Here is a 23631-nt window from a genome sequence, read left to right on the forward strand (position 1 = left end):
GCCATACAACCCGGAAAACCCACAACACCCTACAATATTATTGATGGCAACCAATCAGGTGTCCAAAGGACCACTGTATAGATCGACTTCTCCATCAATCTGTCCAAGCCCCTTTTAAAGCTATCCAGGTTAGTGGCCATCACCAACTCCTGTGGCAGGATATGCCAAACACCAATCACAAGTTGTGTGAAGAAGTGTTTCCTTTTATTAGTCCTAATTCTTCCCCCCAGCATTTTCAATGGATGCCCCCTGGTTCTAGTATTGTGAGAAAGAGAAAAAATTCTCTCTGTCAACATTTTCTACCCCATGCATAATTTTATAGACTCCAATCATATCCCGCCCCCCCCGCCCCCGAAATCTCCTCTCCAAACTAAAGAGTCCCAAATGCTGCAGCCTCTCCTCATAGGGAAGGTGCTCCAATCCTTCAATCATCCTTGTTGCCCTTCTCTGCACTTTTTCTATCTCTTCAATATCCTTTTTGAGATGTGGTGACCAGAACTGAACACAGTACTCCAAGTGCGGTTGCACCACTGCTTTATATAAGGGCATGACAATCCTTGCAGTTTTATTATCAATCCCTTTCCTAATCATCCCCAGCACAGAGTTTGCCTTTTCACAGCTGCCATGCATTGAGTCGACATTCCCATGGAACTATCAACTAAGACGCCCAAATCCCTTTCCTGGTCTGTGACTGATAGCACTGACCCCTGTAGTGTGTATGTGAAGTTTGGATTTTTTTGTCCCTATGTGCATCACTTTACATTTTGCTACATCGAACTGCATTTGCCATTTCTGAGCCCACTCACCTAATTTATCAAGGTCCGCTTGGAGCTCTTCGCAATCCTTTGCGGTTCTCACCACCCTACATAATTTGGTATCATCCACAAATTTGGCCACCACGCTACCCACCCCTACTTCCAGGTCATTTATGAATAGGTTAAAGAGCACTGGTCCCAAAACGGATCCTTGTATAGCCACTCTTTCCACTGGATAATGTGGGTTGAGGTAAAAATCTGCCATGCTGTGCCTTTCCACCAACTTTCTTGTGCTTCAGAGCCAACCTGATAAAGAGTTCGGAGGGACCCGAAAGCTCGCTTTCATTTAATTTATTTCAAAAACATGTCCAGCCTTCCTTTCTCCCCCAACTCAGCAGCTTATATTTTGTGATATTTCAGTTCCCGATTTCCTCAGGCATTCCACTAAGAACTTCTGGCATGGCCAAATGTTTATGTAACCTCCTTCTGTGGGTTCTGTGGGGCAGAACCTGGAATGAGTTGCAAAGAACCAAATTTAAACAACAAAATGGTTTACTTTTCTTTACAATTAACACTTTTAAAACATCAACATTTAACGTTACAATTCAAGGTCCTGTTCAGGTTGCATTTCAAGTCCTTCTATTTACAGTCTACTGATATTGCCAAGTCCAAATCTTCTTTGCAAGTTGGCTGGCTCCTGAAGACTCCAAGGGCTTGATGAACAGGTTGCAACATGATGAAGGTCTCCAGGAGAACTCTCACCCATTACAACCACAAAAAGGAACCCTGAAACAATAAACTCCAACATTTACAACACAGCAAAACAACAACTACCTTCCCAGTAGTTCCCAACAATATTGAAATTACCTTAACAAGGTGTTAAGGGCTTATAGAAATCAAGGTCCGAGTCTGGTAGCCTTGTTCTTCTGCAAAAGAGCTCTTTCAGCCTCTCTGCTGCTCTGAGTCTCCACCCCCTTACTGGGCCAACCCATTCTGGGCATGGGGGTTACATTTACATCTAACACCTGAGCCTAAAGTACACTGGGGCTCTTTCGCTTGCAAAATGCAACATCCTTCCTTCCTCTTTGAGGCAGAGAACTGAAAATCCACTGGCGTAATGCCCATTGGGCAAGGTGGGCAGCTGCCCAGGGCATCACCTTGTGGGGGGCATCAAAATGCAGGGTTCGTTTTTGGGTATTTTTAGTGGTTTTCCATTATTGGCCTGCAGGGGGCGCAGTTTTTAGGCTAGCGGCACCAAAATTTCAGCGTATCATCAGGAGACTGTCCTTATGATACCCCCCAAGTTTGGTGAGGTTTGGTTCAGGGAGTCCAAAGTTATGGACTCCCAAAGGGGGTGCCCCTATCCCCCATTGTTTCCAATGGGAGCTAATAGGAGATGGGGGCTACAGTTTTGAGGGTCCATAACTTTGGCCCCCCTGAACCAAACTGCACCAAACCTGGGGGGTATCATTAGGGAAGTCTCCTGATGAGACCCTGAAAGTTTTGAGACTGTGCCTTCAGAAATGTGCCCCCCCCCCAGCCTGCAACCCCCATTGACAGCAATGCAGAAAACTCAATGCAGAACAAAGATTCTTGGGCAAATTTCGGGATGTTCTTGCAGGGAGGGCATTCTTGGACGTATCAGCACCAAAATTTCAGGGTATCATCTGGAGACTGTCATTATGGCACCCCCAAGGTTTGGTGTAGTTTGGTTCAGGGGGTCCAAAGTTATGGACCCTCACAAGGGTAGCCCCCATCTCCTTAGCAAAGAATGGGGGATGGGGCACCCCCTTTGAGGGTACATAACTTTGGACCCCCCTAAACCAAACTGCACCAAACTTTGGGGGTACCATAAGGACAGTTTCCAGATGATACCCTGAAATTTTGGTGCCGATACATCCAAAAATGCGCCCCCTGCAGGCACATATGTCCTGGTGCAAAAAAAATTGGTCATGGTGGAGTGGCCGCCCATGGGGGGGCATCCAACTCAGGTTTTGCCCAGGGCTACAGTTTACCCAGGGCTGCCTCGTTACGCCCCTGTGAAAATCCCTCGGCATGAAAGACTGTGCATCTGCAAGATGAAAAGTCAAGAAACAGTTGATCATGTGCTACATCATTGCCCCCTGTACAGCATTGCTAGGACTAGGTTGCTTGAACCTGTATTACTGGGTAGCAGTGAACTTACTGAGCAAGAAAAGACTGTGTTGGGGTGCCGTGTGGTTTCCGGGCTGTATGGCCGTGTTCTAGCAGCATTGTCTCCTGACGTTTCGCCTGCATCTGTGGCTGGCATCTTCAGAGGATCTGATTACTCCACTTGCTTTTCCTACTATCAGATCCTCTGAAGATGCCAGCCACAGATGCAGGCGAAACGTCAGGAGAGAATGCTGCTAGAACATGGCCATACAGCCCGGAAACCACACAGCACCCCAGTGATACCGGCCGTGAAAGTCTTCGACAATACAAAGACTGTATTTCCTTTAAATAATGAAATTACAGGTGTTCTTGAACAGACAGCTAAATTTCTCTGTAACTTTTGTAATTCTTAAACAGTCTTAACTTTATATTATCAGCACTATGGTTATTTTAATGTCGGCTGTTTTATTTCTGTTTTGCCCACGTTTTTAAAGAATAACATTGTTTAATTTATATGCCAATAAAGGTTCTATGTATTGATATTTCTGTTAGTCGTAATGATGGGGAAAAAATACTGCACTCCTGTTGTCTTTCCGCCCTTTACCAATGACATCCCTTATTTCCTGAGGCCTGTGATTCATGAAAATGCAGTTCCTGTTTGCCAGGCTGCCAACATCCAGGTAGGACCTGGAGATCTCCTGGAATTACAACTGATCCAGACCACTGCAATCTGCCCCTCCCCCCCGGAAAAGATGACTGTTTGGGTGAGCGGACTCTATGGCATTATATGCAACTGAAGCCTCTCCCCTCCCCAAATCCTGCCTTCTTCAAACTCCATTAGCGAGAGTCAGTGTGGTGTCGTGGTTAAGAGCAAGTGCGCTCTAATCTGGAGAAGCAGGTTTGATTCCCCACTGTGTTTGAGCTGTGGAGGCTTATCTGGTGAAACAAATCAGCTTGTGCACTCCAACTGGGGGACCTTGGGCTAGTCACGGTTCTGCGGAGCTCTCTCAGCTCCACCCACCTCACAGGGTGTTTGTTGGGGCGGAGGGGCAGAGGGAAAGAAGATGGTAAGCCCCTTTGAGTCTCCTTACAGGAGAGAAAGGGGGAGGAATATGAATCCAAACTCTCCTTCGTTACAAAACCTACAGGAATTTACCAGCCTGAAGCTGGCATAAGTCCTGGGGATATCTCTTTGTGCATGCTATTCACATCAATGAGAATGACATCCCACTGTGCCATTCTAAATGTCCTTTTTAAATGTCCTTTCTTCTCGATTACTGTGCCTCTCCGTACTCCCCACCCAAGGCTGAACATTTGGACATGCAAATTCTCCCAGTGTGGTCTAGTGGTTAAGAGCGGGTGGATTCTAATCTGGAGAACTGGGTTTGATTCCCCACTCCTCCACATGAGTGGCAGAGGCTTATCTGGTGAACCAGATGGGTTTCCACCTGCTGGGTGACCTTGGGCTAGTCACGGTTCTCTCAGAACTCTCTCAGCCCCACCTGCCTCACAAGGTGTCTGCTGTGGGGAGAGGAAGGGAAAGGAGCATGTAAGCCACCTTGAGTCTCCTCACAGGAGAGAAAGGTGGGATGTAAGTCCAAGGAGCAGCAGTGGCGTAGGAGGTTAAGAGCTCGTGTGTCTAATCTGGAGGAACCGGGTTTGATTCCCAGCTCTGCCGCCTGAGCTGTGGAGGCTTATCTGGGGAATTCAGATTAGCCTGTACACTCCCACACACGCCAGCTGCGTGACCTTGGGCTAGTCACAGCTTCTCGGAGCTCTCTCAGCCCCACCCACCTCACAGGGTGTTTGTTGTGAGGGGGGAAGGGCAAGGAGATTGCAAACCCCTTTGAGTCTCCTGCAGGAGAGAAAGGGGGGGATATAAATCCAAACTCCTCCTCCTCCTCCTCTTCCTCTTCTTCTTCTTCCTCTTCTTCTTCTTCTTACAACCTGGCTCTGCAGGTCCTAAGATTGTGCATGTGCTGGCTCGGGTTCCTACAGGAGCAGACACACTTTGCAAAAGCAGATGTGTTCACAGATGGGAAGATCTCCAGCTGTGGCTCCAAGGTAAGACCAGCAGGAGTGAGCTCTGTGGTCCTGGGCAACCCCAGGCCGGCTGGCTCTCACATGCAAAAACACACGTAGGTTAGCCAAGCCAGGCAGCATCTCCTCTGACGGAGCGGCGTGGGGTGCCGAGCGGCACGTATGGTGGGCGTGGCCGGCCGAATCCGATTGGCCGGCAATGCCTGGCTTATTTGCATCTCCCTCCTGCATCCTGGAGGAGCATCTTCAGTCCCAGCTGCGGCAGGTCAATCGGGCAGCCTCTTTGGACCACAGCGTTTCAAGGGGAGCCAAAGAGTGGGGCACCCCTTCCGTCCACCCCACACTCCTGGATGTTCCTGCCCTGGGAAAGCAAAGCCCATGGGCTTCCTCCCAGGTGAGTCTAAGTCTGGATTTATATCATTAGATGTCAGCAGGGGGATATGATACTACTTTTGCAGTTGTGAACAAGTACAATATTACTCCTAGTGTTTGTGTGCATTTTATTATTTTTTTTAACTGCATTTTAATTGAATGTTTTCGTTTGTTGCCTTGTGGACCCTGATTGGGTGGAAAAGAAGCATAAAAATGTTTTTAATAAAGGGTGTAGGTTCTAAAATAGTGCCAGAGAAAAGTTATGTTAAGTTATGCAGTAGAACAGCTAGATTTGCAGTCCCGTCGCACCTTAAGAGTCCAACAAGATTTTGGGGGTATAAGCTTTCGAGAGTCAACGTAGCTGACAAAGGATGTGAGGAAGGGAGCATGAACTCTCACAAGCTGATCTCCCCCCCCCCCCCCCAGCTTCTTGGTTCTCCCAGACTTGAATTTAGCTGGTTTTAAAGTACATTATGTCACTTTTATTTAGAACATTTGACATCCTGCCTTTCCAAAAGAGGGCTCGAGATGGTTTACAGCCGGGGTGGGGGGCTGGTTTTAACAACTCATTACCACGTCGTGGCAAGAAAAACTTCAGCTGCTAAAATTCTCTCTTCTCAACCGATGTTAAAAGATTGTTCTCCTTTGGTTGCTTTGCTTAGACAAAATATTTGATGGAGGGATAATTTTTTAAGACAGTTTGTTTAGGGTTCTCCGTAGAAAGAACAGTAGAAAGGGTAGTCCTTTTATTCCGGTATCTCCTGGGTTGTGATGCACCTGGAGCACAGGTTGAATTTAGGGCATGTGGAGGACATACCTGTGGATCTGGAGAAGGAAAAGAAAGAAAAAAGAAGGGATTGGCTTAAAAAATGGGTAGGGCAAGAAAACATAATTAATGGCCCAACATATGTCAAAATGTTTTGTCGAAGGCTTTCACAGCCAGATTCAACTGGTTGTGGTGGGTTTTCCGGGCTGTGTGGCTGTGGTCTCGTGGATCTTGTTTGTAACATTTTGCCTGCCTCTGCGGCTGGCATCTTCAGAGGTGTATCACAGAGGGAAGTCCTTCCCTCTATGATGCACCTCTGAAGATGTCAGCCACAGAGGCAGGCGAAACGTTGGGAACAAGATCCACCAGACCACGGCCACACAGCCCGGAAAACCCACTGCAACCATATGTCAAGATGGTTGGCTGTTTCTCTAAAAAATGGTGCAATGGAAAGATATGTTATAAAAATTGATGGATTGTTTCAGTTGAGATACCTCTCATTTCCTAAAAACTTAATAGGATAGTATGAAGTTTTCAGAGAGCCATTTACAAGTCTTCTTTTCAATACTGTTTGTGTCGATCGTGTTTTTTGAAAGCTGAGAAACAATTTTAATGAGCGTACTTTCCTGGGATCTTACACGTCATCCCATCCCAGGACAAAGGCGTGTGTGTCTTCAAGAAAAATGGAGATGCCCTGACATTCACCTTCATACATATTGTGTCCTCCTCAAAGGCAATTAGACAAGCATAACTTCATTTGGCATAAGCAAGCACACGGTGCAGGCGCCAGCGTTTTTCAATTCGTGCAAACATTTTATTTCAGGTAAAAAATCCATTTCAGGTGAAAGTAGAGTTAAGGGGCACGCAGAAGAGAGAGAAAAGTATTTTGCTTTTTCAGAGGATACTTTTTGTGCTACTGCGTTGAGATGGGTAGAACAGGAGGTTTCTCAGTGTACGAGACTAAAACCGGGTTGAGTTGTTGGGAATGATGAGAAATCCTATCTTTAAAGAGACTGAACCTGAAAATGAGCACATACAATGCAACTGCAGATCACTGTGCTATTTTTTTGGATGCTGCAGAAGCTATACAGGTGGCCGAATAAGAGAGACATACAAGAAGAAGAAGAGTTTGGATTTATATCCCCCCTTTCTCTCCTGCAGGAGACTCAAAGGGGCTTACAATCTCCTTGCCCTTCCCCCCTCACAACAAACACCCTGTGAGGTAGGTGGGGCTGAGAGAGCTCCGAGAAGCTGTGACTAGCCCAAGGTCACCCAGCTGGCGTGTGTGGGAGTGCACAAGCTAATCTGAATTCCCCAGATAAGCCTCCACAGCTCAGGCGGCAGAGCTGGGAATCAAACCCGGTTCCTCCAGATTAGATACACGAGCTCTTAACCTCCTACGCCACGGCTGCTCAAGGAGAATGGGGTAGAGAGGAAGACGGCATCTGCGCCCAACCAGCATAGACTATAATGTTTCAAAATATCCATGTGCTTTCAGGACACATCACATCAATCAGACTGGCACATTAGAAACGTAGAGAGAAAGAAGCAGACCTCTGGGAAGTTTGGTAGATCACCATGTGATACTTCATGCCTAGCACCAATCAAACTCAGGACCAAGAGAGCTTCTCTCATTATCACATGGCATATATAGTGTAGCGACCAGTATACTGAATAACCGATGAAGAAAAGTTTGGATTTATACCCCACCTTTCTTTCCTGTAAGGAGACTCAAGGTGGCTTCCAAGCTGCTCTCCCTTCATCTCCCCACAACAGACACCTTGTGAGGTAGGTGGGGCTGAGAGAGTTCCAAAGAACTGTGACTAGCCCAAGGTCACCCAGCAGGAATGTAGGAGTGGGGGAAACAATCTGGTTCACCAAATAATATCTGCCCCTCAGGAGCAGCAGTGGCGTAGGAGGTTAAGAGTTCGTGTAACTAATCTGGAGAAACCAGGTTTGATTCCCAGCTCTGCCGCCTGAGCTGTGGAGGCTTATCTGGGGAATTCAGATTAGCCTGTGCACTCCCACACACGCCAGCTGGGTGACCTTGGGCTAGTCACAGCTTCTTGGAGCTTTCTCAGCCCCACCTACCTCACAGGGTGTTTGTTGTGAGGGGGGAAGGGCAAGGAGATTGTAAGCCCCTTTGAGTCTCCTGCAGGAGAGAAAGGGGGGATATAAATCCAAACTCTCCTCTTCTTCTTCTTAACCAATGCACCATGCCAGCTCTCTGATCAGGAGCTACAAACCATGCTGTGCTAAATCACGCAGTTTCTTTGAGAACTGCCTGTGACGTCGCACTGTATGGATTTCACGAATGCTAATTCTCGGAGAACCAAGAGTGGTGTTATAATCTGCAGCAGGTGTCTTCAGAACCTCCTGGTATCGGTACCCTCTAGAGCAGGGGTGGCCAACCTATGGCACTCCAGATGTTCATGGACTACAATTCCCATGCTGGCAGGGGCTGATGGGAATTGTAGTCCATGAACATCTGGAGTGCCATAGGTTGGCCACCCCTGCCCTAGAGATTGTACGTCCTTAGCTTGGTGTCTGATGGTACATAAAACACCTCATGCAGTATCAGGTCATCAGTCCATCAAGATCAGTGTTGTCGGCTCAGACTAGCAGCTTACTCAAGTGGGCTCGAAACAAAGGTGAATCTTCTGTCACCTTAAGGACTAGTAACTTTGCTGTGAACGCAGCTTTCCTGGACTCGGTTGCCTTCCTCATCAGATGCCAGAAGTGTATTCTCACTTGAGAAATGCGTGTAAGAAAGTTCGCTCTCTGGTCCACACACACAGTGGTATAATCTGATCAGATCAGATATAATATTACATTATGACAGTAGAATCATAGAATGGGAGGAGACCACCAGGGCTATCTAGTCTAACCCCCCGCCATACAGGAACATAAGAACATAAGAACAAGCCAGCTGGATCAGACCAGAGTCCATCTAGTCCAGCTCTCTGCTACTCGCAGTGGCCCACCAGGTGCCTTTGGGAGCTCACATGTAGGATGCGAAAGCAATGGCCTTCTGCGGCTGTTGCTCCCAAGCACCTGGCCTGTTAAGGCATTTGCAATCTCAGATCAAGGATGATCAAGATTGGCAGCCATAAATCGACTTCTCCTCCATAAATCTGTCCAAGCCCCTTTTAAAGCTATCCAGGTTAGTGGCCATCACCACCTCCTGTGGCAGCATATTCCAAACACCAATCACACGTTGCGTGAAGAAGTGTTTCCTTTTATTAGTCCTAATTCTTCCCCTCAGCATTTTCAATGAATGACCCCTGGTTCCAGTATTGTGAGAAAGAGAGAAAAATTTCTCTGTCAACATTCTCTATCCCATGCATAATTTGATAGACTTCAATCATATCCCCCCTCAGACGTCTTCTCTCCCAACTAAAGAGTCCCAAACGCTGCAGCCTCTCCTCATAGGGAAGATGCTCCAGTCCCTCAATCATCCTTGTTGCCCTTCTCTGCACTTTTTCTATCTCTTCAATATCCTTTTTAAGATGTGGCGACCAGAACTGAACACAGGACTCCAAGTGCGGTCGCACCACTGCTTTATATAAGGGCATGACAATCTTTGCAGTTTTATTCTCAATTCCTTTCCTAATGATCCCCAGCATAGAGTTTGCCTTTTTCACAGCTGCCACGCATTGAGTTGACATTCCCATGGAACCAACAACTAAGACGCCCAAATCCCTTTCCTGGTCTGTGACTGATAGCACTGACCCTTGTAGCGTGGATGTGAAGACACAATCAAAGCACCCTTGCCAGATGGCTATCCAGCCGCTGTTCAAAAACCTCCAAAGACGACTCCGGTATTTTCCACTTACCATTAGGAATGTCTTCCTAATGTTTAGGCGGAATCTCTTTTCCTTCACCTTGAACCCATGACTCTTGGTCCTAGTCTCTGAAGCAGCAGAAAACAAGCTAGGTCCCCCACCAACATGACATCCCTTCAAATATTAAAACATCGCTATCACATCGCCCCTTAATCTTCTCTTCTACAGACTAAACATACCCAGCTCCCTCAGGAGCAGCAGTGGCGTAGCGGTTAAGAGTAGGGGCATTCTAATCTGGAGGAACCCGGTTTGATTCCCCGCTCTGCCGCTTGAGCTGTGGAGGCTGATCTGGGGAATTCAGATTAGCCTGTGCACTCCCACACACGCCAGCTGGGTGACCTTGGGCTAGTCACAGCTCTTCGGAGCTCTCTCAGCCCCACCTACCTCACAGGGTGTTTGTTGTGAGGGGGGAAGGGCAAGGAGTTTGTAAGCCCCTTTGAGTCTCTTACAGGAGAGAAAGGGGGGATATAAATCCAAACTCTTCTTCTTCTTTCCTCATAAGGCATGAATGAGAGCCAACCCCATATCTCAGCCCAGCACAACTTTTCAACAACTCTACAAGTTACCAGAGGATCAATGTGACAATCTGGAAACACCTGGAAGCACACAATCATTTGCAGATATAACACTGTGTTGCAGGCCTGGTCCACGTATAGTTTATTTATGTAATAAAACAATACAGTTAGTGTTAGATCCAACCACAAAAAAAGAATGAGAAAGAACGGGGCAGGGAGGGAATATTGTCCAGCACAACGAAGGAAATCAAAATGTTTTGTGTCATATTCCCTAATTTTTTTTTTTTAAAAAAGGTTCCTAAAATATATTCAGCACTACGGAAATCTATGGTTAACAAAAAAAAATATACAGATATTAATAGCGACAAGGTGCATAAAACCCAAAACATCATATATCACGGAGTAACTCAATGTTGCATGAGGCAACTCTTCTAGCAAGGAAAGGGATGTTTTACAATTGGCTTCAAATATCACCTCTACCAGACAATGTTTAACTGGAAACATTCAAGATTCAGTTATCAGATACACAGTTTTCAGCATGAACTTTCACAGCTATAAGCAGGGGGGAGGGGATTATTTCTCTCTCTCTCTCTTTGCACTGGCAAAGAGGCTATTTCAGTAACAATTTTGAAGACACTTGTCTTTTGTTGAAAGGGGAACATACCCAGATAAACAGGAAGAGCCCTGGTGGATCATCCAATCCAGCATCTTCTTTTCCAAGATGGCTGGCCTGATGCTTCAAAAAACCCTGACACCAGGATATGAAGGGAAATCCTTCCCTTGTTATTCCGTCCCCAGGGACTCAGCTTATGTGGAAGGGCACTGCCTCTGAAAACGGAGGCATTTATTTGCCACTGTGGCCAACTGCCACAGCCATGAGCATGCCTAACCCTTCCCCAGTGACAATTATTTAATGCCTTGTGTAAAAAGTCCTTACATTCATCTCTTGACAATTGATTTCAATAGACGAGTCCGAATTCTGGCATTATAATTTCTTTCTTCACACCACATATAAACGCTTTGAGGCATCTTTTATTTTTGAAGGATGAACTAAAAAATCCCCAAACGCCGCTAGCTCCTCAAGACGAAGCCTTTCCTTGTATTTTTTTTTTGTCCAGCCACACTTGGACATCAAACACGGCATTTAAGAACTCTTTTATAGCACGACGTTACTGAAACGGTAGCATCACTACAAAAATCGCGACAAGCAATAAACTCAACGGGAAGGAACAGAAAGGAAGAGAGAGAAAAAATCAGAAGATTGTTCGCCTTGAAAAACTAGCTTTACAAACGCAGAATATATCGCGTGAGGAACTCGCTGGTATTTTATATTTTTTAATTTTTTTTTCTTAAGAAAATATATTGTGCGATTGTGGCTACAAATGCACTGCAGCAAAGCAATGTTTAGTCATATTTTTTTTTCTCCTTCTTTAAAAAAAGTAAAAGAAGTAAAAATTTATCCAGACAGCGTAGAGCTACAAATTGCAAGTCGTTTTTTTCAACTTGCCTACAGACCCACGGGTTAAAAAAAGCTGTGCCTGTTTCACCAGTGGAATATCTTCTCGGTAACAAACTCCCGGTCCAAAAAAATAAAAAAATAAATAATAATTAAAAAGGTGCCTACGTAAAAAGCGGCAAAATTGCACGCGTGTTCTAAAAACTGTCCCGAATTTCCCCACGCTTCGGTACCAAAGGTTTGATTACGAAAACGCAGTTTGAGGAGTTAACTGCTCTTTTAGGTAAAGGATACATTTTGGGAAGATAAAAGAAGAAAGACTCCAAAGTGGAAACGGGATCCTAACCGAACTAACTGAATTAGTGCAGTATTTTGTAGCCAGGCTTCTAAAATCAGATATAGAAAATATAAATAGACAGCTTTTTTTTTAGGTGGTGAGTCACCAGCGTCCAATAAAACGGAACGATAACGGTGCGGGGGGCCGGGGAGGGGGGCTCAGTTGACTTGATCTAGCGCTTTCAGGAGGTCTTCGCCCTGTAGCAGGTTTCGGTTGCCTTGGATCGGAGCGTTCACTTCACAGTCGTAGCTGGTTAGCTGCGGGAGCCCCTTCTCGTCCATTGACGGCCCTAGAAGCTTGCTGGCTATATCTGGGAGGGGAAAAAAATGTGGATGTCACTCTTGCGAGGGGGAGAAAAGCACCCAATCTGCCTCACTTTTCTCTACCACTTTTCTCTACCACTGGGGAGCAGCAGTGGCGTAGGAGGTTAAGAGCTTGTGTATCTAATCTGGAGGAACTGGGAATGATTCCCAGCTCTGCCGCCTGATGTGTGGAGGCTTATCTGAGGAATTCAGATTAGCCTGCACACTCCCACACATGCCAGCTGGGTGACCTTGGGCTAGTCACAGCTTCTCGGAGCTCTCTCAGCCCCACCTACCTCACAGGGTGTTTGTTGTGAGGGGGGAAGGGCAAGGAGATTGTAAGCCCCTTTGAGTCTCCTGCAGGAGAGAAAGGGGGGATATAAATCCAAACTCCTCCTCCTCCTCTTCTTCTTCTTCCTCCCCCATATGTCCCCAATCGGTCTCTGCGTTCGGCAGAGGCCAGTCTACTGGTGATCCCTGGCTCCTCAATGATACGGCCGGCCTCCACCCGGGCCAGGGCCTTTACAGCCCTGGCCCCAGCCTGGTGGAACGCTCTCCCTCCAGCGGTCAGGGCCCTGCGGGATCTCAGTGAGTTCCGCAGGGCCTGTAAGATTGAGCTGTTACACCAGGCCTTTGGGGAGGTTGGCCGCTGATTGGCGCCCCCCCCTCTCTTTTATAATATCAGTGGACCCTGCTGTCCCCTCCTTCTTTTCTTTCTTTTAGGGGATTTGTTAGTAGGCACCATCTGTTATGCTGATTAGTGTGCTGCGTTTTAATGGGGGGTTGTTTTTGTATAGAGCCAAATTAATTAATATTTAATCGATTTTAGTTTTTGGATTTTATTGTGCTCTACTTATGTGTATTGTTCACCGCCCTGAGCCCTTCGGGGGAGGGCGGTATATAAATATAAATATAAATATAATTAATACATACATACATACATACATACATACATACATACATACATACATACATACATACATACATACATACCATAGGAAGTCTCAGAGAGGCTTACAAACTAGGAAGTTGTGGGTTTTCTGGGTTGCATGGTCGAATTCCAGTAGTATTTTCTCCTGATGTTCCACCTGCATCTGTGGTTGGCATCTTCTGAGGATCTTGTGGCAGTGAAGGTGCCAGCCACAGATGCAGGCGAAACGTCAGGAGAAAATACTACTGGGGCCCCTTCCGCACATGAAGAAAATGCATTTTCAATCCACTTTCGATGCACTTTGAAGTTGGATTTTCCTGTGCGGGATAGCAAAATCCACTTGCAACTGTGATAGTGGACTGAATGTGCATTATTCTGTGTGTGCGGAATGGGCCTGGAACACAGCCACAACAACCTGGGAAACCCACAACATCCTAGATTCTGGCCGTGAAAGCCTTTGACAATACAAGGCTCATAAACTCCATCCCTTCCTCTCCCCACAACCACTGGCGTAATGCCCACTGGGCAAGGTGGGCAGCTGCCCAGGGCATCACCTTGTGGGGGGGCATCAAAATGCTGGGCTCGTTTTTGGGTATTTTAGTGGTTTTCCATTTTTGGCCTGCAGGGGGCGCAGGGTTTAGTCTAGCGGCACCAAAATTTTAGCGTATCATCAGGAGACTGTCCTTATGCTACCCTCCAAGTTTGGTGCGGTTTGGTTCAGGGAGTCCAAAGTTATGGACTCCCAAAGGGGGGTGCCCCATCCCCCATTGTTTCCAATGGGAGCTAATAGGAGATGGGGGCTACAGTTTTGAGGGTCCATAACTTTGGCCCCCCTGAACCAAACTGCACCAAACTTGGGGGGTATCATTAGGGCAATCTCCTGATGAGACCCTGAAAGTTTTGAGACTGTGCCGTCAGTAATGCCCCCCCCCCCCCAGCCTGCAACCCCCATTGACAGCAATGCAGAAAACTCAATGCAGAACAAAGATTCTTGGGCAAATTTCTAGGATGTTCCTGCAGGGGGTGCATTTTTGGATGTATCGGCACCAAAATTTCAGGGTATCATCTGGAGATGATGGCACCCCCCAAGTTTGGTGCAGTTTGGTTCAGGGGGTTCAAAGTTATGGACCCTCAAAGGGTAGCCCCCATCTCCTTAGCAAAGAATGGGGGATGGGGCACCCCCTTTGAGGGTCCATAACTTTGGACCCCTTAAACCAAACTGCACCAAACTTTGGAGGTACCATAAGGACAGTTTCCAGATGATACCCTGAAATGTTGGTGCCTATACATCCAAAAATGCGCCCCCTACAGGAGCATCCCAGAAATTTGCCCAAGAATCTTTGTTCTGCATTGAGTTTTCTGTATTGCTGTCCATGGGGTTGCAGGCTGGGGGGGGGGATTTCTGAAGGCACAGTCTCAAAACTTTCAGGGTCTCATCAGGAGACTGCCCTGATTATACCCCCCAGGTTTGGTGCAGTTTGGTTCAGGGGCCCCAAAGTTATGGACCCTCAAACTGTAGCACCCATCTCCTATTAGCTTCCATTGAAAACAATGGGGGATGGGGCACCCCCTTTGGGAGTCCATAACTTTGGACTCCCTGAACCAAACCTCACCAAACTTGGAGGGTAACATAAGGACAGTCTCCCGATGATATGCTGAAATTGTGGTGCTGATATGTCTAAAAATGTACCTCCTGGTGCAAAAAAATTGGTTGTGGTGGAGTGGCTGCCCATGGGGGGGGGGGGGCATCCAGCTCAGGCTTTGCCCAGGGCTACAGTTTGCCCAAGGCTGCCTCGTTACGCCCCTGCCCACAACAGACCCCTTGTGAGGTAGGTGAAGCTGAGAGTGTTTGGAGAGAACTGTGACTAGCCCAAGGTCACCCAGCAGGCTTCATGTGGAGGAGCCGAAAACAAACCCAGTTCACTAGACTCTGGTGCTCATGTGGAGGATCTCAAATCTGGTTCTCCAGATTAGTGTCCACTGCTCTTAACCACTGCACCACACTGCATAAGCACTGTGAAATGTGATTCTGTGGCGAGCGGGGAAGAGGCAACGTGGGGTTGGGTGGAGGAAGAGCAGATCCACTTCCTGTTTATTTATCAAAGCAAGGTTTCCAGCTCTTATGGACTTACACTGTCTGCCAAGTGAAATCCCAGAAGGGGAGGAAGAATAAGACTGACATCAGGTGGAAGGTGGGGCTTTGAAGAAGATTTTGGATGCATGTTGTGAGGGGGGAAGGGAGACTCAAAGGTGGCCCACAAGCTCCTTTCCCTTCCTCTCCCCACAACATACATCTTGTGAGGTAGGTGGGGCTGAGGGAGTTAAGAGAGAACTGTGACTACCAGCAGGAATGTAGGAGTGCGGAAACACATCCGGTTCACCGGATAAGCCACCTGGAGAACTCAGGGGGAGGAATGAAACCTGGTTCTCCAGATTAGAATCCAGCTGCTCTTAACCACTACACCACGCTGGCTCTCGTGGTGCCTGCTTCCCCAGTGTCCCCACCCATAAACAAACCAAATGATGCAGAAGAAAGAAATTATGCATGGGGTACTGTGTGGTTTCCGGGATGCCAGCCACAGATGCAGGTGAAATGTCAGGAGAAAATACTTCAGATCCTCCGAAGATGCCAGCCACAGATGCAGGCGAAACGTCAGGAGAGAATGCTGCTAGAACACGGCCATACAGCCCGGAAACCACACAGCGCCCCAGTGATTCCGGCCGTGAAAGCCTTCGACAATAAATTATGCAAGTGTAATAAAGGTTGCAAAATCCAGATTTTCTAGGCAGATCACTTGTGTTGCAATTGGTGGCATTTTAATTTTCCTCCCCACCCCACCCCCTCTCCCAGGAACATACAAGGAGCTGCTTCCTACTGAATCAGACCTCGGTCCACCAAAGCCAACACCGCCTACTCAGACTGGCAGCAGCTCCCCAGGGTCTGGGGCTGAGCTTTTTCGCAGCACCTGCTGCCTGGACTTTCCAACTGAAGATGCCGGGTATTGAACCCAGGGCCTTCTGCACTCTAAGTGGGGGCTTTTCTAATGAGCCACGCCCCCTCCTTGCACACAAAGCAAATACAGCCCTCCCAATTAGTAGCTAAGCAGATCAGGGATGGCACTTAGATGTCTGGAGCAATCCTAAGCAAGTCTTCCCAAAAGTCTTCCCAAAAGCCTAACCCAGTGATGGCGAGCCTTTTCGAGACCGAGTGCCCAAATTGCAACCCAAACCCCACTTATTTATTGCAAAGTGCCAACCCGGCAGTTTAACCTGAATACTGAGGTTTTAGTTTAGAAAAAAACTGATTGGCTCCCTCTTCCTCCGCCCCACCTGCTTGAGCAGGGGCCAGCCTGCTCTAGCCTCCAGCAAGTCCCAACGCACCACTCTGTGCCTCTCTAGCATCCCTGCCTCCTCTGCGCCCCCCCACCCCCACCCAGGCAGCAGCCACCCAGAGCACAGGCACCAGGCCCGCCAGCCGAGTCCTCCCTGCTCACCGCGGTGCGTGCACGTCGTGCTCAGTGGCCCAGGCCAGCCTAGATGTGTGTGTGTGAGGGGGATGATTTTCCACCCCCCACATGACGAACTCTGTGTGCACGTGCCCACAGAGAGGGCTCCGAGTGCCACCTCTGGCACCCGTGCCATAGGTTCGCCATCACTGGCCTAACCTTACACTCTGCCTTACACTTCTACTTACAAGCCCCGAGAGGAAGTACCTTACCTTTTCAAGGCCAAACACAGATTTTGTGTGTCCAACAAAAACCAAGGTCCCTGAGTAGCTGGCCCTCCCCCAAGCCACAATGGTTTGCTCCAGCCGCCTGCCGCCTTCTGGATGCTTAAAAAATTCCCCCTACTTTGTACGGGGAACATGCGAGCCACTGATCCATTTTATGGACCATGTGAACGTTCTCCCTGCCACATCTTCTGCAGACAGGGACTATGACTGCAAGATTCACGGAAGCTTCAGATGCGCAGATTTCCCTGTTTGGGGGCAACCAGGGGTGACGATTCCACAGACAGGGCAAAAGGAAGAAATCCTCAACTGCCTCGTCTGAGGCCCCTCCTGCACACCCTGAATAATGCACATTCAATCCACTTTCACAACTGTTTGCGAGTGGATTTTGCAATTCCGCACAGCAAAGTCCAGCTTCAAAGTGCACTGAAAGCAGATTGAAAGTGCATTATTTTGCATGTGCAGAAGGGGCCTTAGAAACACCGGTGGAATGCTACTGTTCACTACACCAGCGCCAACACACAGATACTAACCAGACGGCAGCAAAATCACAGTCTTCTCTGCCACGCCTTTCTGTCCGTGCGACCGGCACCCTTTTAGACGCTTCCAAGCCAGAGACACGTTCGCTCCGGGGCCGTTCGACTGCGCCAGCAAAGCACCCTTAAAAAGCACACACGAAAAGAGACACACGTAGAAAAGTTTGTTACAGATAGTTATTGCTGTTGAGTTAAAGTTAAGCAACTGTTGACGGTCAGTTCTTTTAAAGTGAGTCTGTATGGGGAGTGTGACTGTAAACTGTGGAAGCAGGCATGACCCATCTGGAAATCGCTACTATGAAAACTCCGTTGCTGCCTCGCTGTGGATTTTTAACCCAATGTGGTCACCGATGCAATCATTTACAGGCCTGGACCCCATTTGGTGGAACAGGCTTCCGAGAGAAGTTCGAGCCCTGCGGGACTTGCAGGAATTCCGCAGGGCCTGTAAAACAATCCTGTTCGCCCAAGCTTTTCCATCTGGCCATCAGGGGAGACTGTAAATATACCGGTTCTGGTGGGTTTTCCAGGCTGTGTGGCCATGGTCCGGTGGATCTTGTTCCTAATGTTTCGCCTGCATCTGCGGCTGGTATCTTCAGAGGTGTATCACAGAGGGAAGTCTGTTTCGAAGATGCCAGCCACATATGCAGGCAAAACGTTAGGAACAAGATCCACCAGACCATGGCCACCCAGCCCGGAAAACCCACCAGAATCAGTTGAATCCGGCCGTGAAAGCCTTCGACAATACATTGTAAATATACCATCTATTGCCTCGGCCTCTTAGTGGGAGGGGTGGGTGGGTTTGTTGCCATCTGTTTTATGTGTTTTATCCAATATGGACCTTTTATTGAATTATTTTATATTGATGTTTTACTGTTGGTCCTCGCTGTACGCCGCCCTGAGCCCTTTGGGGGAGGGCGGGTTATAAATACAAAGAAACAAACAAATAAATAAATAAAAAACGAATTGCACACCAATATGCAACCTAATGTATTGTCGAAGGCTTGGAATCAACAGGTTGTTGTGGGTTTTCCGGTTTGCATGGCCATGGTCTGGTAGTTTTAGCTCCTAACGTTTTGCCTGCATCCGGCCACAGATGCAGAAGAAGAAGAGTTGGGTTTATATCCCCCCTTTCTCTCCTGTAGGAGACTCAAAGGGACTCACAATCTCCTTTCCCTCCCCACCCCCACAACAAACACCCTGTGAGGTAGGTGGGGGTGAGAGAGCTCAGAAGAACTGTGACTAGCCCAAGGTCACCCAGCTGGTGTGTGTTGGAGTGCACAGGCTACTGATACACAGCTCCTTTTCATTTCATTGAAGAAGAGGAGTTTGGATTTATACCTTCCTCCCTTTCTCTCCTGTAAGGAGACTCAAGGTGGCTTACAGATTAGAGTCCACCTGCTGTTAACCACTTCACCACGCTGGCTCAGCAAAATGTTATGGTACACTGTGCCCAAAATAGATTTATGTTTGTACTTAATGTGTGTGTGTGCCATCAACTTACAGCTGACTTATGGGGTGTTCAAGGCAAGATACTTTCAGGCCCCTTCCGTACATGCAGAATAATGTACTTTCAATCCACTTCCGATGTACTTCGAAGCTGGATTTTACACTGCAGAATGGCAAAATCCATTTTCAAACAATTGTGCAAGTGGATTGAATGTGCATTATTTTGCTCGTGCGGAAGGGGCCTCGGAGATGGTTTGCCACTGCCTCCACGTGGGCTGAGAGAGTTCTGAGAGAACTGTGACTGGCCCATGCTCACCCAGCAGGTGTCATGCGGAAAAGTGAGGAATTAAACCCAGTTCTCCAGATCAGAATTCCCCGCTCTTAACTCCCACCCTATAGTGACTAAATGTGGCCCTTATCAGAAAGCTAAAGCAAAGAGCGAGATTTTACACCTTTATTGTTTTAACGGCAACAATAACAAAAGAATGTTTGACGACTTACAATCCCCACTGCTTGGAAAAGCAAACTGTCCTGCTCCATCTTCCTTTTCCTCTGGATGTTATGCAGAGCTATGATCTTTGGATGGAGGTCTTCATTTGTGGCGGTTGATTTACTGAGGAAGACAAGATTCACACTGTTCAGTTCTGCTCCCCTCAAGATGTCAACCAAAAGCAACCACACACAAATCCCAGCCATGAGATCACTATTTTGGTAATGTGGATCCAACTGTCCTGCTTTCTGGAATTGAAGGTTCTTGCTTAACCCAACGTAGTACTGAAGTGGTTGATGGACATTCCTCTCGGCAGGAGAAAGTCACTATTGATCCAGGTGAGCCTATATTCTTTTAGTTGCAGGAGGAGTGAGGAGGGTATCGCTTTGGTTTGAGCTGGATGGTTATACCATTACACAAATGTGGTTTATTGGGTTTACTAGGCAGACTGTGTTTACAGGGTGGTTTGCCACTGCCCTACCCAGGTGTCTACACTTTACCCCTAGCAAGCTGGGAAACCAGACATTAAGAGAATAAAATCTGAATCTAGAATTCCTGGCCCCCAAGACTTGTTTACACTGCACTTTGGTGGAATTTTGGGAAAGTGACACTCAATTCATTAGTTTTCATTCCCCATCTGTAAACTGGGGACAACTGAAATCAAGAGTGATAATATATCCATACGTGCATATAATATGATACACAAATGTACGTTAGCAGATCTACAATACCAGTAAAAAAAAAGTCACAGTTCCTTGCTGAACAGAGTTAGTTCTTAACGAGATTTTTAAACACACACACACAATAATTAACTCCTCCCTTCCATGCATAATTTTGACATGTTTTTAAAATTAAAAAGAAGAAAATGTTTAAATCTACCTTTTACCCAACGTGACTGTTAATAAGTTTGGGGTTCCCGGACTTGATTTCCCTTTCTGCTCTACCATGCCTTTCCCCGTCCTGACTGGTGACGCTGTTCGGCTTGGACTTTTGCCGTACGGTGAGGCTGGGGGGCTGATCTTTTCTACAGTGACTGGAACTGGAGGAACAAGAGTCTTTGAGTCGTCCAGATGTTTGGTGGGTGCAGGCTTTATCTCGTCTGTGGCAGCAGATGGCAACACAGGAGTCTTAAATAGGACAGGGTTGGCAACGTTGGAAGGAGGGTTTGCCGAACTGCTCTCCAGTGGAGAAAGCTGGTCAAAGGAACGTAGCTGGAAGTCGTCGTCCATTGGGATGTAGGGTGCTAACATTTCCAAGTCTAAATCTGTTTCCTGAAAGGCAAAACAAGGACGGGTTACGGGCCCAGAAGTCACAGTTGCAGTGATGGTCCTCTGAAGCTGCCTTACACTGAATCAGACCATCAATCAATCAAGGTCAGTATTGTCTGCTCTGACTGCAGCTGTTCTCCAGCATCTCCAGTTAAAGTATTTCACATTTACTTACTGCCCTGTCCTTTTATTTAGAGATGCTGGGAATGGAACCTGGGACCTTCTGCATGCAAAGCAGAGGCTCTACCACTGAGCCACAGCTGCTGTTCTTGTAAGATTTGCACTTATAAGGCAACTAATATTGCTTTATAAGTGCAAAGCTACCATCTTTTCCAAGAAACTTACTTAGGAAGCCCCACTGAAGGGAGTACAGAAGGCAAGCGGCAGTAGCTGCCCAGGGTTTGAAAATCTGGGCTGGTATTTACCAAAGCAACATATGCAAATAGTGGGGAAAAATTTAATGACATTTTACATAACACACCTAAGAATACATATATTGGGGTTCAAATGGAAGCACAGACCCAATAAAGAATATCCCCTGAACCCAAACAGGAACCAATACAACAAACGAGGGTTTTATCTCCAAATGAACTAAATGCACCCACATTGTACCGCCCAGGCAGCACAAAATCATATTTATTATTCAATTTATATAAAGTTTAACAATTGTTCAATTATCACATACACAAAAGTAATCAACTATTTTGCAAATGCACATTCTAACCAGCAACTAGAGACAAAACTTATGAATCATGTGGTGTGCACCACTGTTATTATTAGGAAGAACTTCCTGATGATAAGGGCTGTTAGACTGTAGAACACACTGCCTCAGAGGGTGGTGGAGTGCTTGGCTTGTGTGCTCCTGCATGGCAGGGGGTTTGACTTGATGGCCCTTCTGGTCTCTTCCAACTCCCTGATTCTAGCAGGCTCTGTGCAGTTTCACATCCAGGGGGACAATGCGCCAAAAAGTGAGAGATAGTAGAAAGGTTCTCGTTTCAAGGACTCCTATACCTGCTTTGTAAGCTCTCTAGGCATATTAAAGATGCCCATTTCATATCCAGAGAATTAAACGCTGTTCAAAGCACTTATTTCTATGGGCTAACCACAGCCTGACTGATTCTCTAATGCTCTGGCAGATTCGCTAGCCACATTCAGGGCTCCATGAAGCCAATGGGTCAAATTTACTCGCTCCTGCACCATTTTTTAACCACACCTGGTTCACCAGATAAGCCTCCGCCACTCAGGTGGAGGAGTGGGGAATCAAACCCAATTCTCCAGATTAGAGTCCACCTGCTCTTAACGACTACACCTCGCCGGCTCTCCTGAATTATCTGAAGGGCTGTCACTGGAGGGCAGGGAGCTGTTCCTGTTGCTGGAATGCAACAGGACTCACAATAATAGGCATAATTTTTTAAACGTTTACATTGGTTCAAAAGGAACTGGTTGCCTATGGAGACGGTGAGCCCCTTACTGGTAGTCTTCAAACAGGGGCTGGATAAACGCTCAGGGGTGCTTAACACTGATCCTGCATTCAGCAGGGGGTTGGGCTAGATCCTGCATTCAGCAGAGGGTTGGGCTCGATCCTGCAATCAGCAGGGGGTTGGGCTAGATCCTGCAATCAGCAAGGGGTTGGGCTAGATGGCCTGCATGGCCCCTTCCAACTCTATAAAAATGCATGTAGACAGTGTGGCATCTGCATCCAGAGGCAGTGTGGCATTTGTTGACCTTACGCAGAACTGAAAGAGAGGGCTGGCTTGGTACCAAACAGTGATGACTTCTGACACCTGCTTTAGTAGTATCAGGAAGTGCATGGGGTAGTTCATAAACCACCTGCAACAGAACAAAGGCAGGCTTAGCAGTTCTACCCAATTTGCTCGCGTGCTCACCTGGATAGAGAAGGGGTTCTTCGAATCCGGGTCGATGGCGAAAAGCTTCTCCACCAGCTCCAGCTTGAACTCGTTGGCCATGTCATTGTCCACGTCGAAGCAGTAATCGTTGGGGCTGCTGGGCTGTGAATACAATCCCGCCATCTCTTTTTAGTACAACGTAGAGCGTGCTCGCTCGGAATAACGAAGGCAAATTTCGTGCAACAGAAATAGTTTACGCTCGACGTATCATCGAAAGCTTTTACGGACAGAATCGACTGGCAGTTGCGGGTTTCCCGAGCGATGTGGCCGTGGTCTGGCAGTTTTTGGCTCCCAGCATTCTGCCCGCATCTGCAGCAGGCATCTTCGGGGCATGTCATGGTAAGATGTGTTGCAACGCATCTTACTGTTGATGCGCCTCTGAAGATGTCAGCCACAGATGCGGGTGAAACGTTAGGAGCTAAAAACAGCCAGACCACGGCCACACAGCCCGGAACACCCACAATATTTATTTATTTATTTATTTATTCATTCTTTCTTTCTTTGGATTTTTATACCGCCCTATCCCCTAGGGGCTCCGGGCGGTGATTTTATGATGGAACGATGGAACAATAGCTAGTTTACATTCACTCACGCCAGCCATGAGTCCCCTGCCCTCTCAAGTTCACAAATTTTGGAACTTCCTACCATGAGAACGAGGTTAAGAAGAAGCACAGTGGAATGCTCGGCGAAAACCGAAACCAGCGAAAACCGAGGCTACGCCTTTTGTGCATGCGCTACGCAAATGGCGTAGCAAATTTACGCAAAAAGCGCAAATTTGCGCAAATAGCGTAGGCGAAAACCG

General features: G+C 47.3%; 1 protein-coding gene across 1 annotated transcript; it reads right to left on the minus strand.

The window, feature by feature from the left end:
- Positions 1 to 10544: 10544 nt before the first annotated feature.
- Positions 10545 to 22967, minus strand: LOC125426941 (hypoxia-inducible factor 1-alpha-like). The gene is made up of 5 exons (XM_048485824.1): positions 22809 to 22967; positions 20534 to 20925; positions 19666 to 19777; positions 17716 to 17842; positions 10545 to 12529 (listed from the first exon to the last, which is right to left on the minus strand). Exons 1-5 carry the CDS (start codon positions 22950 to 22952, stop codon positions 12378 to 12380), a joined length of 927 nt encoding a protein of 308 aa, XP_048341781.1. The 5' UTR covers positions 22953 to 22967; the 3' UTR covers positions 10545 to 12377.
- Positions 22968 to 23631: the final 664 nt, after the last annotated feature.

The sequence above is a fragment of the Sphaerodactylus townsendi genome, linkage group LG02 (genome assembly GCF_021028975.2).
Source record: "Sphaerodactylus townsendi isolate TG3544 linkage group LG02, MPM_Stown_v2.3, whole genome shotgun sequence".
Lineage (NCBI taxonomy): Eukaryota > Metazoa > Chordata > Lepidosauria > Squamata > Sphaerodactylidae > Sphaerodactylus > Sphaerodactylus townsendi.